This window comes from Apus apus, chromosome 1, assembly GCF_020740795.1.
Source record: "Apus apus isolate bApuApu2 chromosome 1, bApuApu2.pri.cur, whole genome shotgun sequence".
In the NCBI taxonomy this organism is placed as follows: Eukaryota; Metazoa; Chordata; class Aves; order Apodiformes; family Apodidae; genus Apus; species Apus apus.
The window spans coordinates 205,718,160-205,732,182 of NC_067282.1; the positions used below are offsets into that span (position 1 = coordinate 205,718,160).

At 55.9% G+C, this 14,023-nt stretch overlaps 1 protein-coding gene and 1 long non-coding RNA gene across 2 annotated transcripts in view; one reads left to right on the plus strand and one right to left on the minus strand.

The window, feature by feature from the left end:
• The window catches only part of DENND6B (DENN domain containing 6B), a 29,231-nt gene extending 20,752 nt beyond the window's left edge, over positions 1-8,479 (minus strand). Inside the window, exons 1-3 of the mRNA XM_051612340.1 lie at positions 8,312-8,479; positions 141-179; positions 4-46 (exon numbers count right to left, since the gene is read on the minus strand). Of these exons, the coding sequence (XP_051468300.1) occupies positions 4-46; positions 141-179; positions 8,312-8,458 (229 nt within the window). The 5' untranslated portion in view covers positions 8,459-8,479. The remainder of the gene's footprint in view (positions 1-3; positions 47-140; positions 180-8,311) is intronic.
• Positions 8,480-8,554: 75 nt separating this feature from the next.
• LOC127381901 (uncharacterized) lies at positions 8,555-10,092 on the plus strand. Its single transcript, XR_007888820.1, has 2 exons — positions 8,555-9,859; positions 9,953-10,092. It is a non-coding gene; the product is annotated as an uncharacterized LOC127381901 (long non-coding RNA).
• Positions 10,093-14,023: the final 3,931 nt, after the last annotated feature.

The following is a 14,023-nucleotide window of genomic DNA, read 5'->3' on the forward strand; positions in this document are numbered from 1 at the left end:
TACCTGAGTAGGAGTCTGGGAAGGACAAGTAGCAGATACTAGTTTTCTGCAAGAAACAAAAAGGCAGAGTGAGAAAATCTCCCTCACCACTGCCCAGTGTCTGTAAAACCAGGAAAAAGGGGAAAAAAATTAGACATTACCTCTTTCTCTGTTAGCCTGAAGTCATAAGGATACACCAGCTGCAAGGGGGACAAGAGCCAGTGAGTCAGTCACTGATCCTCCATGGTCTCTAGACCTAAAACCCTTGCTTCATGCAGAAATTGCCTGATTTTTCCCAAAATAACACATCCTACAAATAGGGCCATCTACTCACTCAGACTCTGGCTGCCAGGGGCCCACTGCCCTGAACCTGCTGCAAAATCTGTATTTATTCTAGGTTTGGAGACAGACCTTGTATTTTCCTTAGATTTTAACTTGAGAGTGGGCAAACAACCAGCCCCACCACCCAGCTGGAAACAGCTCTGCACAGACTCCTGGTGGGCAAACATCTGTCTCCTCTCAAGCAGGCAGGAGAGGACTCTTCCAGTGCTGCTTGAAATTGTGCTAACCTTTACTTCTTAAGCTCCAAGCCTGGAAAGCTTTAATATTCAATTTTACACCTAAATACAAGTTTAAAAATTGCCCAAAATAATGTCCTATACAGAAAGTTTGGGACTTCCTGTGCTGCTAATTGTTGTTTGGAGCAGGGTCACTTTTCATTTGGATTTTTTAAAACTTGCAAAAATCCTAGAATGGTTGGGTGGGAAGGGACCTTAAAGATCACCTAGTTCCAACCCCCCTGCCATGGGCAGGGACACCTCCCACCATTCCAGGCTGCTCCAAGCCCCATCCAACCTGCCCTTCAGCACTGCCAGGGATGGGGCAGCCACAGCTTCCCTGGGCAACCTGGGCCAGGCTCTCCCCACCCTCACAGCCCAGAATTTCTCCCTCACATCTCAGCTCCAGCTCCCTCTGCCAGCTGGAAACCCTTCCCCCTGCTCCCATCCCTCCCTGCCCTTGTCCCAAGCCCCTCCCCAGCTTTCCTGGAGCCCCTTCAGGCACTGGAAGGTGCTCTCAGGTCTCCCTGGAGCCTTCTCTTCTCCAGGCAGGACACCCCAGCTCTCCCAGCCTGGCTCCAGAGCAGAGCTCTCCAGTCACTTCCAATTCACTAAAACCCACCCAATAGCCAATAGCAACAAGAACTGCTGAGAGGTAAGAACAGGTTCCACAGCAATGAAAGGAGAAGACAGCAGGGACAGACTCAGGATGGGTGTAAACATGAAGCCTTGCACAGGTGAGATGAGGTATGGCAGGAAGAAGCACGGGGGATGACATTTACAGCTGGGGCTGGGAACTGCCTTTGCAGCAGCATCTGCAAAGATACAGGCAGGGGAAGGGAAGCAGCTGCAGGCACAGGGCAGTGACAGTCTAGGCTCTAGCTGTGTGGAGAGATAAGAAAACAACATATCCTAAGTACACCAAATAACATAAAGCCTGGTGTTGGACACAGGCTGGGGAACATATTCTAATCTCTGGGGTAAAAGCCCTTGTTTATCAGTCCTGCCAGCAAGAGAAGCTGCTCACAGCAACCATGGAGCAGCAAGGGGCAGCAAGAGGCTGAGGTTCCAGAGCCGGGTGTTCACCTCCCGGAGTGGAGATCTACTGTCAGAAAGACAAGCCAAGGCTTATTTTGTAGGGAAAAAGGTGGGTCTGGCACAGGCTGGAGGATTCATGCTTTGTCAGCACAGCAGTGACAGCTGCATTGTGTTACACCCAACTGATCACCAGGCCTTTCAGATAAGAGGCTGTCAAGGATTTGAAAGCATCCAGTTCCAGTCTCTAGCTGTGCCGCTGGGCTGGGTAAATGCTGACACCACATTTCTGCACTCACTGTAACCCAGCAAAGGAGAATCCCTGCCGGGCTCCTCAGGTCAGGGCTGGGGGCAGGACTGCAGGCAAGATCCACCAGAGGAACAATCACACTGAGGAGTGAGGAACGACACAGCTACAGCAATCAGGAGCTCCACATGTCCCTGGGCAGAGAGCAGGAACCAAAGTGCTTACAAACCAGAGAATCCCGGGATGGTTTAGGTTGGAAGGGACCTCAAAGCTCCTCCAATCTCACCCCCTGCCATGGGCAGGGACACCTCCCACCATTCCAAGCTGCTCCAAGCCCCATCCAACCTGCCCTTCAGCACTGCCAGGGATGGGGCAGCCACAGCTTCCCTGGGCAACCTGGGCCAGGCTCTCCCCACCCTCACAGCCCAGAATTTCTCCCTCACATCTCAGCTCCAGCTCCCTCTGCCAGCTGGAAACCCTTCCCCCTGCTCCCATCTCTCCCTGCCCTTGTCCCAAGCCCCTCCCCAGCTTTCCTGGAGCCCCTTCAGGCCCTGGAAGGTGCTCTCAGGTCTCCCTGGAGCCTTCTCTTCTCCAGGCTGAACACCCCAGCTCTCCCAGCCTGGCTCCAGAGCAGAGCTGCTCCAGCCCTCCCATCATCTCCATGGCTCCTCTGGACTTGTTCCAACAGATCCATGTCCTTCTAGTTTTGGGGTCTCCAGACCTGGACACAGTGTGGTGAGGTGACACACTGGAGGGCAGGGATGCCATCCAGAGGCACCTGGAGAGCTGGGCTCATGTAAACTGCATGAAGTTCATTGAAGCCAAGTGGAAGGTCCTGCATGTGGGTCAGGGCAATCCCCAGCACAGATCCAGGCTGGGCAGAGAATGGATCAAAAACAGCCCTGAGGAGAAGGACATGGGGGTGTTGGTAGATGAGGAGCCCAACACAGAGCTGTTGGAGCCCAGAAACCACCCGTGTCCTGGGCTGTCACCCAGGGCCAGGGAGGGGACTGTCCCCCCCTCTAGCAGTCCCCTGCACAGTCTTTCTAGCCCTCTCTGAAGGGACCATGCAGGAACTGCAGGAAGATTTAAATAAAAGCAAGTGAGAAAGAAACTAGAATGGCATGACTTGGGAAACAGAGATCTGCTCCTCAGGCTTCTGCAGCTCCTGGGCAGCAGCTCTGCCTGGGGTCAGCGTGCGAGTCACCCGGAGCCCAGCTCAGGAGCTCTGCTCCCTGCCCTGACTCCTCTCTCAGGGCTATAATTAGCCAGGCTGGCCCCACTCCAGGGTGCTGGGAGGTGATGGTGCTTGCTCCAACAGCTCCCCACTGACTCCTTGGCAAGGGCACCTCATCAGCCTCGGAGAGAGGCAGCCAGATTAACAGTTAAAAAATTCACACTGATTAGCCCTGGGTTAAAGCTGCCCTGGAAGATGAAAAGCTACCAAAAAAAAAAAAAGAAAAAAACAGAGGCAAAATGATCACACGGAGCCATGAGGCAGCACATGAGGGTGGGAGTGGAGAAGGAAGGATCTGCAGAGACTGGAGCGTGGAGGGAGACACCCTGGCCACCCATGGGAGAAGACACTGCCCTGCTCTGCTGCAGCTTTGCATCAGGCAGCTGGATAAACTCTTGTGGCTGGGACTAACTTAACGAGCACACCAAGGTTTATGTTGTTAATGCCTGTGCCTTAGAGGATGGGCTGGGAACAGGCACCTGGACATCTGAGGCTGAATCATCAGGAAGCTGAGGGATCTCACAGCATGGTGCCTTCTGCAGGGCTTGCAGATGGTCTGAACTCAAGTTCAGGCTTCTCATGGCCCTGCTGCCTCCTCGGGGGGGTCTGTCTGCAAGCAGAGCAGAGCAGCAGCAGACATCCACAGCTCCTGCTGCTCTGTGGGTCCACGTTGAGATTTGCTCACACGTGTTTCCCCTGGAGACATGTGCTCAGCATTTTGGGGAGAGAAAAAACAACCAATGGACCAGGCCCGTGTGCTTTTGTCTGAGCACAGAAACCTTGATGGACCCAAAAAGCAGGTTATCATGTTCTTGAAAAATAGGCCTTATCTTCTGCATCTTTGTAGTGGAACACCCTTGACTTCAGCAGGGCTTTCAGCTCAGAGGGTTGTGATCAAGGGAGCAGGGTCCAGTTGGGGCCTGTAAGCAGGGGTGTCCCCCAGGGGTCAATACTTGGTCCAGTCTCGTTCAACATGTTCATCAACCACCTGGCTGAGGGGACAGAGTGTGACCTCAGCAAGCTCCTTGATGATACCAAACTGGGAGGGGTGGTGACACTCCAGAGGGCTGTGCTGCCATCCAGGGTGACCTGGACAGGCTGGAGAGCTGGGCAGAGAGGAACCTCATGAGGTTCAACAAGGGCAAGTGTGGAGTCCTGCACCTGGGGAGGAAGAACCCCAGGCACCAATACAGGTTAGGGGTGGACCTGCTGGAGAGCAGGAATGTGCCCTGGTGGCCAAGGAGGCCAATGGAATCCCGGGGTGCATGAGGAAGAGTGTGGCCAGGAGGTGGAGAGAGGTCATTGTCCCCCTCTGCTCTGCCCTGGTGAGGCCCCTTCTGGAGAGCTGGGACCAGTTCTGGGCTCCCCAGTTCAAGAGAGACAAGGAACTCCTGGAGAGAGTCCAGGGGAGGGCAACAAAGGTGCCTGGGGGGTTGGAGCACCTCCCTGATGAGGAAAGGCTGAGACTGCTGCTGACTGGGAAGTAACTGGCTTCACAGAGTGTTTGGAAAAGCTTGGGCAGAGAGGAGCAGGGGCTGCTGTGAAAAGGGATATTTGAGACCCACGGAGGGGGATTCTCAGTGTTTCTCTGACAGTGGCAGCAGAGCAGGGGGACCCTGGGGGGGCAGGGAGGGCTGCTCCCAGGAAAGAGCTGCTCAGGAACATCTCCTCTCCCTCTCCCCGATTAAAACTTGCAAAGGGGAGATTTAGATAAGACATCAGGAGAAAATTCTGGGCTGTGAGGGTGGGGAGAGCCTGGCCCAGGTTGGCCAGGGAAGCTGTGGCTGCCCCATCCCTGGCAGTGCTGAAGGGCAGGTTGGATGGGGCTTGGAGCAGCCTGGAATGGTGGGAGGTGTCCCTGCCCATGCAGGGGGTTGGGACTGGATGATCTTTAAGGTCCCTTCACACCCAAACCATCCTGTGATGATGACAATGACTATTTGAAAAAAATGTAAATTGGTGGATGAGTCAGAAACCAGAACTCCACCTGATCTCTGCATTAACCTGTTCTCCTTTGTAACACCTTCTCCAGTGCACATTTCCATGGCAGCAGAGGGGGACTCACTGGACTTGAGGCCTGTGATACATCCACCCTGTGAGACAACTGCACAGAACACCAGCCACGACCTTCAGAAACCTGAGCAGACCCTGCACAAGCTTCTGGCTGCAAAGGTGCATCCACAGAGCCAGCTCCATTCCATGGGGGATTCTGCCTTTCTACTCAGTGTCACTGAAGGACAGTGCCTGAAGGGGCTCCAGGAAAGCTGGGGAGGGGCCTGGGACAAGGGCAGGGAGGGATGGGAGCAGGGGGAAGGGTTTCCAGCTGGCAGAGGGAGCTGGAGCTGAGATGGGAGGGAGAAATTCTGGGCTGTGAGGGTGGGGAGAGCCTGGCCCAGGTTGCCCAGGGAAGCTGTGGCTGCCCCATCCCTGGCAGTGTTGAAGGGCAGGTTGGATGGGGCTTGGAGCAGCCTGGGCTGGTGGGAGGTGTCCCTGTCCATGGCAGGGGTGGGACTGGATGGGATTTGAGGTCCCTTCCCAGCTAAACCCTTCCATGATTCCATGATATGACAACCAGCACACACTAAGCAGGCTTCAACACCGTGGCTTTTGTGTAGGTTTGGGCAGCAGGGGAAGGAAAGAGATGTTCTATCTGGAAAGAATCCCACCACCAGGAAAAAAAGAGATCAGGAAAGGGTGACAAGGTTTCCAAACAGAAGCCCTGCCTGAGACAGGCCTGCAGCAGAACCCCAGGAGGACTCAGGGTAGCTGCCTCTCCACAGCCTGATCTGCAGAGGTGATGCCCAAGTGTGGGGCAACCCCCAGGTGGGAGGTTCCCCCCTCCTGACTCACTGCTGGGAGCACGTGGGGCAGCAGGAGCTCCTCAGGTCCCTGTCACCAGGTAACCCCGGGGTGCGTGAGCAGCCTCTGCATAAATGACTCTCTGAGGGAGGAACATCCATCCAGAAAACCAGAGAGCTCCGTCAAGATCTCAGCTCAGGCAGCTGCTCTGGCTGTGTCTGCAGCAAACTGTCCCTGCAGACCCCACCAGGACTGGAAGCCCACAGGGCTGGGTGCCATAGAGCTGCTTTTTTAGCCCAGAAACCTTCAGCCTAGAGCCCAAATCACAAACCTCCCTCTCCTGGGCTGCAGGAACCAGCCTGCTTGGAGACAAGCCACAGGATCTGGACCCACTCTGAAACCACCCAGGCAACAGATGGGAAGAGGGAATAAGCAAGAAGATAATGGCCCCGTTTTCCTACTGGCAATGGTGGCACTCACACTTTTTCAAAATGTTGAAATAATTTTACTTGGAATTCCCCTGTAAGACAAGAACAGCTTGAGCTGGTTTATTTTCCCAGCCCCATCAAGAATGGAAGAGGGGATCTTTACCACCCAGCTTCTCCTCTTTTTGGGTGTCTGACCCACCACAAGACCCCTGTCCCCTGCCCAAACCCTTCTGAGGCAAAAATCCAGATTGGAGAAGCCAAAGTGGCAGTGGGCTTGTGCCACCTCTCAGCCCAGCCTCCCCTTGGTCAGCTGTGCCACAGGGGAAACATCTTTCCCATCAATACTTATGTAGAGAGGGGGGGAAAGGAGGGAGAAAAGAAGAAAGAAGAAGAGGTGGAATAGAGGAAAGAAGGGGGGGGAAAGAAGAAAAAATACTTGTCCAGGGATTTCCAAACCCTATCACTGCAAACCCCAATCACAAAGTCCTCTAGATGGGTAATAAAAGCAGTAAGAAAGCACCAAGGCAGCCACACATTGAAACCCAGGTATTAATTTGTAAATACAAATTATTATTATTATATTTTTCATATCCTTTCCAGAGTATATCCAGTCTGGTTTATGCAGAAAAGACCACAGTACCTGTGAAATTTAAGTCTATGGCTGATAGTTTTATTTATTTTCAGGCTTCATGGAAAGAAACCTAGTGAAGAAGAGAGCAGCAAGAGGCTGACTTGATCTCTACCACTTCCCATTCCCTTCAGAAGCTTCGGCAGGACTTCACACATGGGAAGTCTCAATCCTCTGACAAACAGTGTTAACTCCCTCACACCAAGGCAAAGTGAGGGGCACTGGCACAGTTGCACAACAAATAGCAAGGCATTTGAGATAACTGCAGGCTCAGCATAATCCAGAGATATCTGGGTCCCTTTTGTTGAATTTTCTTGGAACACCAGCCAGGTCTTGCCTGCAGCCACGTTCCAAGCCTTAGGCACCCAGCTCCCTTCCAATCCTCTTTCAGAGGCAAACAGGGCAATCTTCCAGGGAAAAGCAGTCCAGCACTCCCAGTTCATGCTCCCTGGCCTCCCAGGGATCCCCACAGGCACATCAGACCTCCTGGGAAGCCTCTGGCACCACAGATCCCAGACTGACAGAGCTGCCTCAGCCCCCCCCCTGCTCCCCTGCACCCCATGATCTCCTTCCCTGACCCCCACCTCACCCCTCCTCAGCACCTGCTGACCCCACACCCCAGTTCTGCACTTCCCAGCGAGACTCCCCCCTACCCCTGCTCCCTGACCCCAGTCCCTCCTGCCTCCACGGGCTGTCTTCCACAACTTCTTCCACGGTGTCTCCTCCCCACCGCCCTCCTCGGCAGCTCCCCAGCCCACCGCCCGCTCCAGCCACCCCCCCCATCACCCCCAGCCCCTGGGGGCCACGCACGCCAGGTCCTGCCCATCCCAGCCTCCCACCCCCGACTGCCCCCCGCCCTGCTCACCCACCCCTGCCTGTCCCCGCCGCTAACCCTGCCCTGCCTGCCCGGCTCGGGGCCCTTCTCCAGCCCTCAGCGCCCCTCGCTCTGCCTGCCCTGCTCCCCCCTGCCCTGCTCCCCTCACCCAGCTCTGCCCCGGCCCCCCTCACGCCCCCGTCCTTCCCCTGCCCGCGGGCTGCCCCCCCCGCCCTCCCCTTCTCCCCACAACCTTCTCCACATCCCCGGCCCTACTGAGCCCGGGCCCAGACCCCCCCTCACACCCCCGGCCCTGCCCGGGCCCAGACCCCCCCTCACACCCCCGGCCCTACTCGAGCCCAGACCCCCCCTCACGCCCCCGGCCCTGCCCGGGCCCAGACCCCCCCTCACACCCCCGGCCCTGCCCGGGCCCAGATCCCCCCTCACACCCCCGGCCCTACTCGAGCCCGGGCCCAGATCCCCCCTCACGCCCCCGGCCCTACTCGAGCCCGGGCCCAGATCCCCCCTCACGCCCCCGGCCCTGCCCGGGCCCAGCCCCGCCCCGCGCCCCCCGGCCCGGCGCGCACCTCCATGGCCTGGCCCAGCTCCAGGTCGAAGGTGACCACGCAGACACAGTCGAGCCAGGCGGAGAAGCGGGCCCAGGGCAGCGGGGAGGCGGCGGCGGCGGCGGCGGGCCGGCGGGGCCGGGGCCGGGCCCGGCACAGCGCGTCCATGGCAGCGCCCGCCCCGCCCGCCCCGCCGCGCCCCCCGGCGCCCCCCGGCGGCACGGAGGCCCCGCGCCCGCCGCACCATCGAGACGGCCCGGCGGGACAGAGCGGCCCAGCGCCCGCCGCACCATCGAGACGGCCCGGCGGGACAGAGCGGCCCCGCGGGACAGAGGGGTCCCGCCGTCATGGCGGCCGGGCCCTCGGGAAGGCCGCGGCCAGACCCGCCGCTGAGCCCTGCCCCGCTCCTGAGCCCTGCCCCGCTCCTGCCGCTCCCCGGAGCTTCGCCCCTGCGCCCCGGGACACAGCGCCGGGCCCTGGCGCGGCTGGTCTGGGCTGCCCCGGCCTGCACCGCACGGCGGCCCGGGGCGGGGGCTGGGCCCGGGGCTGGGGCTGGGCCCGGGGCTGGGCCCGGGTCAGGCCAGGCCCGACCTGTGGGCTCCCGGCGCTGGGAGCGGTGCCGGTGGCCGGGAAGGTGGCCGGGACAGGCTGAGCCTGCCCTGCCCGGGAGGCTGGAGAGGCGTCCGGCAGAGCCGGGCTTGGCGCAGGGTGGACGTTGTCCAAAGTAAACGGCAAAGGGTAAATCCAGGCCTTGGCGTGCTCGGTTTGGTTAGGTTTGAGGCACGTGAACTCGGTGGCACGAGCTGCTGGTGTTTGTTCAGGGCTCGGGGTGGGAAGGACGGTGACATCTATGCTAAACCAATCAGGTGATAAAGAACAGTTCCATGGCTGATTTCCTGAGGAGCTGGCCAGAACCCGTCCACTTTTCCTTCTTTATTGCTGGATTACAGCTCAGCTGGTTGCAGGCACGGAGCAGATCAGCACTGAGTCCCTGCAAAGAGACAGCCCGAGGAGGAGGAGGAGTCTGCAGCAGCACCAGCTTGTGCTGCCTCTGAGTGTTCCACCTCCTGCAGTGTCTCCTAGAGAAGCTTTTCTTCCGAGTTCCATGGTGGACAAGCTGGTTTTCACAGGAGCAGGAACTGCAGTCCTGATGGGCCGTGAGAGCTTGGCCATAAAGCCTCTTTATTGGGCTGAAACAAAGTGTTGATGCCTGATCTTACGGGAAGAGATGTGCCCACTTCTGTGTGCTGCCTTGATGAACTGCACCATGACCCAAACTGAGGTAGTTCTGCCAAAACCCAGTTTCAGTTACGTGTGATTTTAGAGCAGAATCTGCTTTATTAGCTTTAACTGTAAGAGAGATCCTTCCACCATGAACTGCAGGTGAATTTGTGTCCCTTCCTTTGGCTGCATGTCCAACATACTGATAAATTTAAAACTGGTTTTAGGATTCCAATACTTGCCTGTCCTGCAGCAGGACTCTTGGAAATCATCTCTGGGAAGAGAGAACCAGAGATCTGGGATCTGTGCTGGCTTTGTGCCTTTGATAGATTCCTGTTCAGTGTAAAGGTGTGTGTCTCAATGCTCATTTAAGTCTTTCATCTACTGTTTTGATACTTCTCAGATGTTATAAGTATTTCCATTACCCTTTTTTACTCACAGTAAATCATCTGCTTGGCCAGCCAGTAACATCTGTGTGGCTGCAGTGAAATCAGCTGTGTGAGACCCTCTTGGAACAAGATTAAGGGTGATTTTTCTTAGAGTACAAAGCATTATGGAAAAAAAAGAAGAAATGTCTGGTACTTTGTATTCAGGTCATTTTTCATATATTTTCATCATGCTCCTTTTCTGGTGAGAACAAGCTGCAAGCTTGGTCAGGGGGTGGGGTTTCCACCTGTTTTCCCTGCTAACTTGTCCTCCACATTTAGTAAGAAAGAAAAATGGATTTTCAGAGATTGTCAGCAGGACCAAAGCTGGTGAGTCACACCTGGTGAGACCTCACCAACATTTCATATTGATCCTGGTGGTGAAATTGGCTGATGAGAAAGTCCTCAACAATAGGAAGAGTAAAAAGGCTTAATCTTATGTGCACATACTGGGTTAAAACAACCAATGTAGTTTAACATAACACAAATTCTTTAGATACAGTGTGCCCAGAGCCTGTAATAAATACCAACCAAAGCCCTGGGACAGGCTGCACAGAGAGGTTGTGGAGTCTCCTTCTCTGGAGACTTTCAAGACCCACCTGGACATGTTCCTGTGTGACCTGCCCTGGGTGAGCCTGCTCTGGCAGGGGGGTTGGACTGGGTGATCTTTCCAGGTCCCTTCCAACCCCTAAGATTCTGTGATTAATGAACGTTTTAATATTGCAGTTCAGTATTTGTGTTGTGTAGCACCTCTGGCCCCTAATAATTTGCCTCCTAATAATTTCCTGGGCTACATCAAAAGCAGCATGACCAGCAGGGACAGGGAGGGGATTGTCCCCTCTGCTGAGACCCCCCTGCAGGGCTGGGGCCACCTCTGGGGTCCCCAGCACAGGAAGGACATGGAGCTGTTGGAGAGAGTTCAGAGAAGACACAGAGATGATGGGAGGGCTGGAGCAGGACACAAAGTTCCTCAGGACTATGAACCATCAGGTCTCCCAACGTGAGAGATTCACTTTTACTCTTCTCTACAACTGCAGGAACATGAGCAAGAGTCTCTTGCTCTGCTGTTTGTCTCACGTGCTTTCATAGGCAAATTAATCTAATACAATTGACATGGAGCTCCTGGAGAGATTCTAGAGGAGGGCACGGAGATGCTGGGAGGGCTGGAGCAGCTCTGCTCTGGAGCCAGGCTGGGAGAGTTGGGGTGTTCAGCCTGGAGAAGAGAAGGCTCCAGGGAGACCTGAGAGCACCTTCCAGGGCCTGAAGGGGCTCCAGGAAAGCTGGGGAGGGGCTTGGGACAAGGGCAGGGAGGGATGGGAGCAGGGGGAAGGGTTTCCAGCTGGCAGAGGGAGCTGGAGATGAGATGTGAGGGAGAAATTCTGGGCTGTGAGGGTGGGGAGAGCCTGGCCCAGGTTGCCCAGGGAAGCTGTGGCTGCCCCATCCCTGGCAGTGTTGAAGGGCAGGTTGGATGGGGCTTGGAGCAGCCTGGAATGGTGGGAGGTGTCCCTGCCCATGGCAGGGGTGGGACTGGGTGGGTTTAAGGTTCCTTCCATCCCAAACCAGTCTGGGATTCTGTGACAATGGGCCACAGCTACATCATCAAGGATGTCCAGGTGAGGAGACTGTCTGGCTTAAGCATGAAGAAGCAGCATGACAAGGTAAAGTGAAACAAACAAAGAAGCACACAAACAAGAAAAGGCAGGGAGTGATGCTGGGAGCACGATGTGATGGCTGGGAGGAGCTGCTGGCCAGAGGTGTCCTGCCAGGAGGCCTGAGGGCAGGCCTGGCAGCTGCTCCTGACTTGGGGATCTCCTGACAATTTAGACAAGCTGAGGACATGCCCCCCCGAGTGTTTTGGGCTTCGTGTTTTCTAAACACAAGGGCTCTTGCAGTTCATTTCCTCAGCTTGTCTTGAAACAAACCCAGGGAAGACTGGGAGCCCCGACGGGCGCCCGGCGCTGCAGCCCCGCGGGGACGGGCGCTGCCCCCGTCTGCTCAGCGTGGAAGGCTGGTCCTGCTGGGCTCTGGGTCTCTCTGAAACAGCTCGTCCCAAACCCACAGTTCGGAGCCTTTTAAAGCGCCTGGATGCTCCCGGGCCATGTTTGGGCAGGGAGGTTGTGCAGGACTGGAGGAGGCTGCGGGTCTGGTCCTCCCCGGCCCTCCTGGAGGGGCTGCCCTGCCCAGGGCCAGCAGAGCCTTCTGCTGGGCTTTCTGCTGGGCTTTCTGCTGGGCTCCTCGACAACCCGAGTAAATAGAACATTTCGCAACCCCAGCCACAGCGGTTGCTACACTTTTCATCTATAATTATCTTTTGCATCAGAGCTCTCGGGAGCAACCGGCCTACCAGAGCGTGCGGGAGGTTTTGCATCCAGCTTCTGCTCGTCTTGCCTTTTCTCTTGCGATTGCCAGTCAGGATAATATTCCCCAGACAAGAGGAGAAACATAAATACCCTGCAGACCAGAGGAACGTGCAATACGCTGTGAGCCAAGAAGTGTTTGCTCGCCAGCCTCCCTCCTGATGGCTGTTTATATTCCGTGCACTTCAGAGCTTTGTTATTTGGACAAGGCCTTGTAACTTGCCCCAAAAGGCAGCCAAATATAATCCTCGGTGTTTGGAAAGCCCGGTACACAAATTATATTTAGGAAAAGAGCCTGTGACTCCAGCAGAAGGAATCAAGACTCTTCCCCTCCTCCCTTCAGTGCTCCTCAGAACGAATGTCAGAGCTGCCGCTCGGCGATCCTGAGATCATGTCTGTTCTAGGCACTGGATCACACTTCATTTCTCAGCCAGGAATAGAGCCCAGCATTCTTGATCGTCAACATCCTATTTCTGGTCGTGCAGCCTCCTGGCAAAATGTGTGCCTAATCCTGCTCCAGGTGGGAATCTTCAGGGAGGCTCAGGCTCATCCCTGGGGGCCGGGGAGCTGTGCTCGGGGGCTGAAGCCACAGTGGCACCACAGACAGGGGGACCCGTGCTCTGCCCAGATCTTCCCTGCAGTGACCTTTGGGTGATCTTTGGGTGTCTTGCAAAAATTCTGGGGCTTTGCCTTTTTTTTTTTTTTTTTTTTTTTTTTAACTGGACTTCAAATTCAGAATCACAGCTTTTAACATCTAACTTGTTTTGGAACAGGGCTCTGTGCTTCAAAGGACTGAGGGAACCTTTGCCAGGTAGAAGTACAACGAGTCGCTCAATGAAACAATTTAGTATCTCCTGACTGCTTGATGTGCAAATCAGTTATTTCAGTTAAAGAGTGGCAGCTCTTCCAGGTGTGTGTTAATGACATTGTCTTGGCTGTGAAATACATGCTCCCTGTGAGGAAAAAAACCTGAAGACAGGGTACACCAGCCTTGTAGTCCCAAGACTACCCCCAGGATGAAGATACAAGTAGCCATGCTGATACCTGGGGTGCCAGCCCTGGACCTGAAGCCACGGAATTGTCAGGGCTGGAAGGGACCTCTGGAGATCATCCAGTCCAACCCCCCATAAAGCAGGATCCCCTGGAGCACATCACCCAGGGCTGCATCCAGGGGGGTCTGGAGTATCTCCAGAGAAGGAGACTCCACAGCCTCCCTGGGCAGCCTGTCCCAGGGCTCTTTTTTCCCTCCTATTTCCATGTCACTTCCCATGTTCCAGCCTGTGCCCGTTGCCCCTCGTCCTGTCCCTGGGCACTGCTGAGCAGGGTCTGGCTCCATCCTCCTGCACCCACCCTGAGATACTGGGAGGCATCAAGAAGGTCTCCCCTCAGCCTTCTCCTCTCCAGGCTGAACAGCCCCAGCTCTCTCAGCCTTTCCTCATCAGGGAGATGCTCCAACCCCCCAGGCATCTATGATGTCCTTCCCTGGACTCTCTCCAGGAGTTTCTTGTCTTTCTTGACCTGGGGAGCCCAGAACTGGTCCCAGTTCTCCAGAAGGGGCCTCACCAGGGCAGAGCAGAGGGGGACAATGACCTCTCTCCACCTCCTGGCCACACTCTTCCTCATGCACCCCAGGATTCCATTTGCCCTCTTGGCGGAATCCTGCAACCACGCAGGTATGAAATCACCATGTCAGGCTCTTCTCCTGGGGAGCAACGGGGTGAATTTTTTGC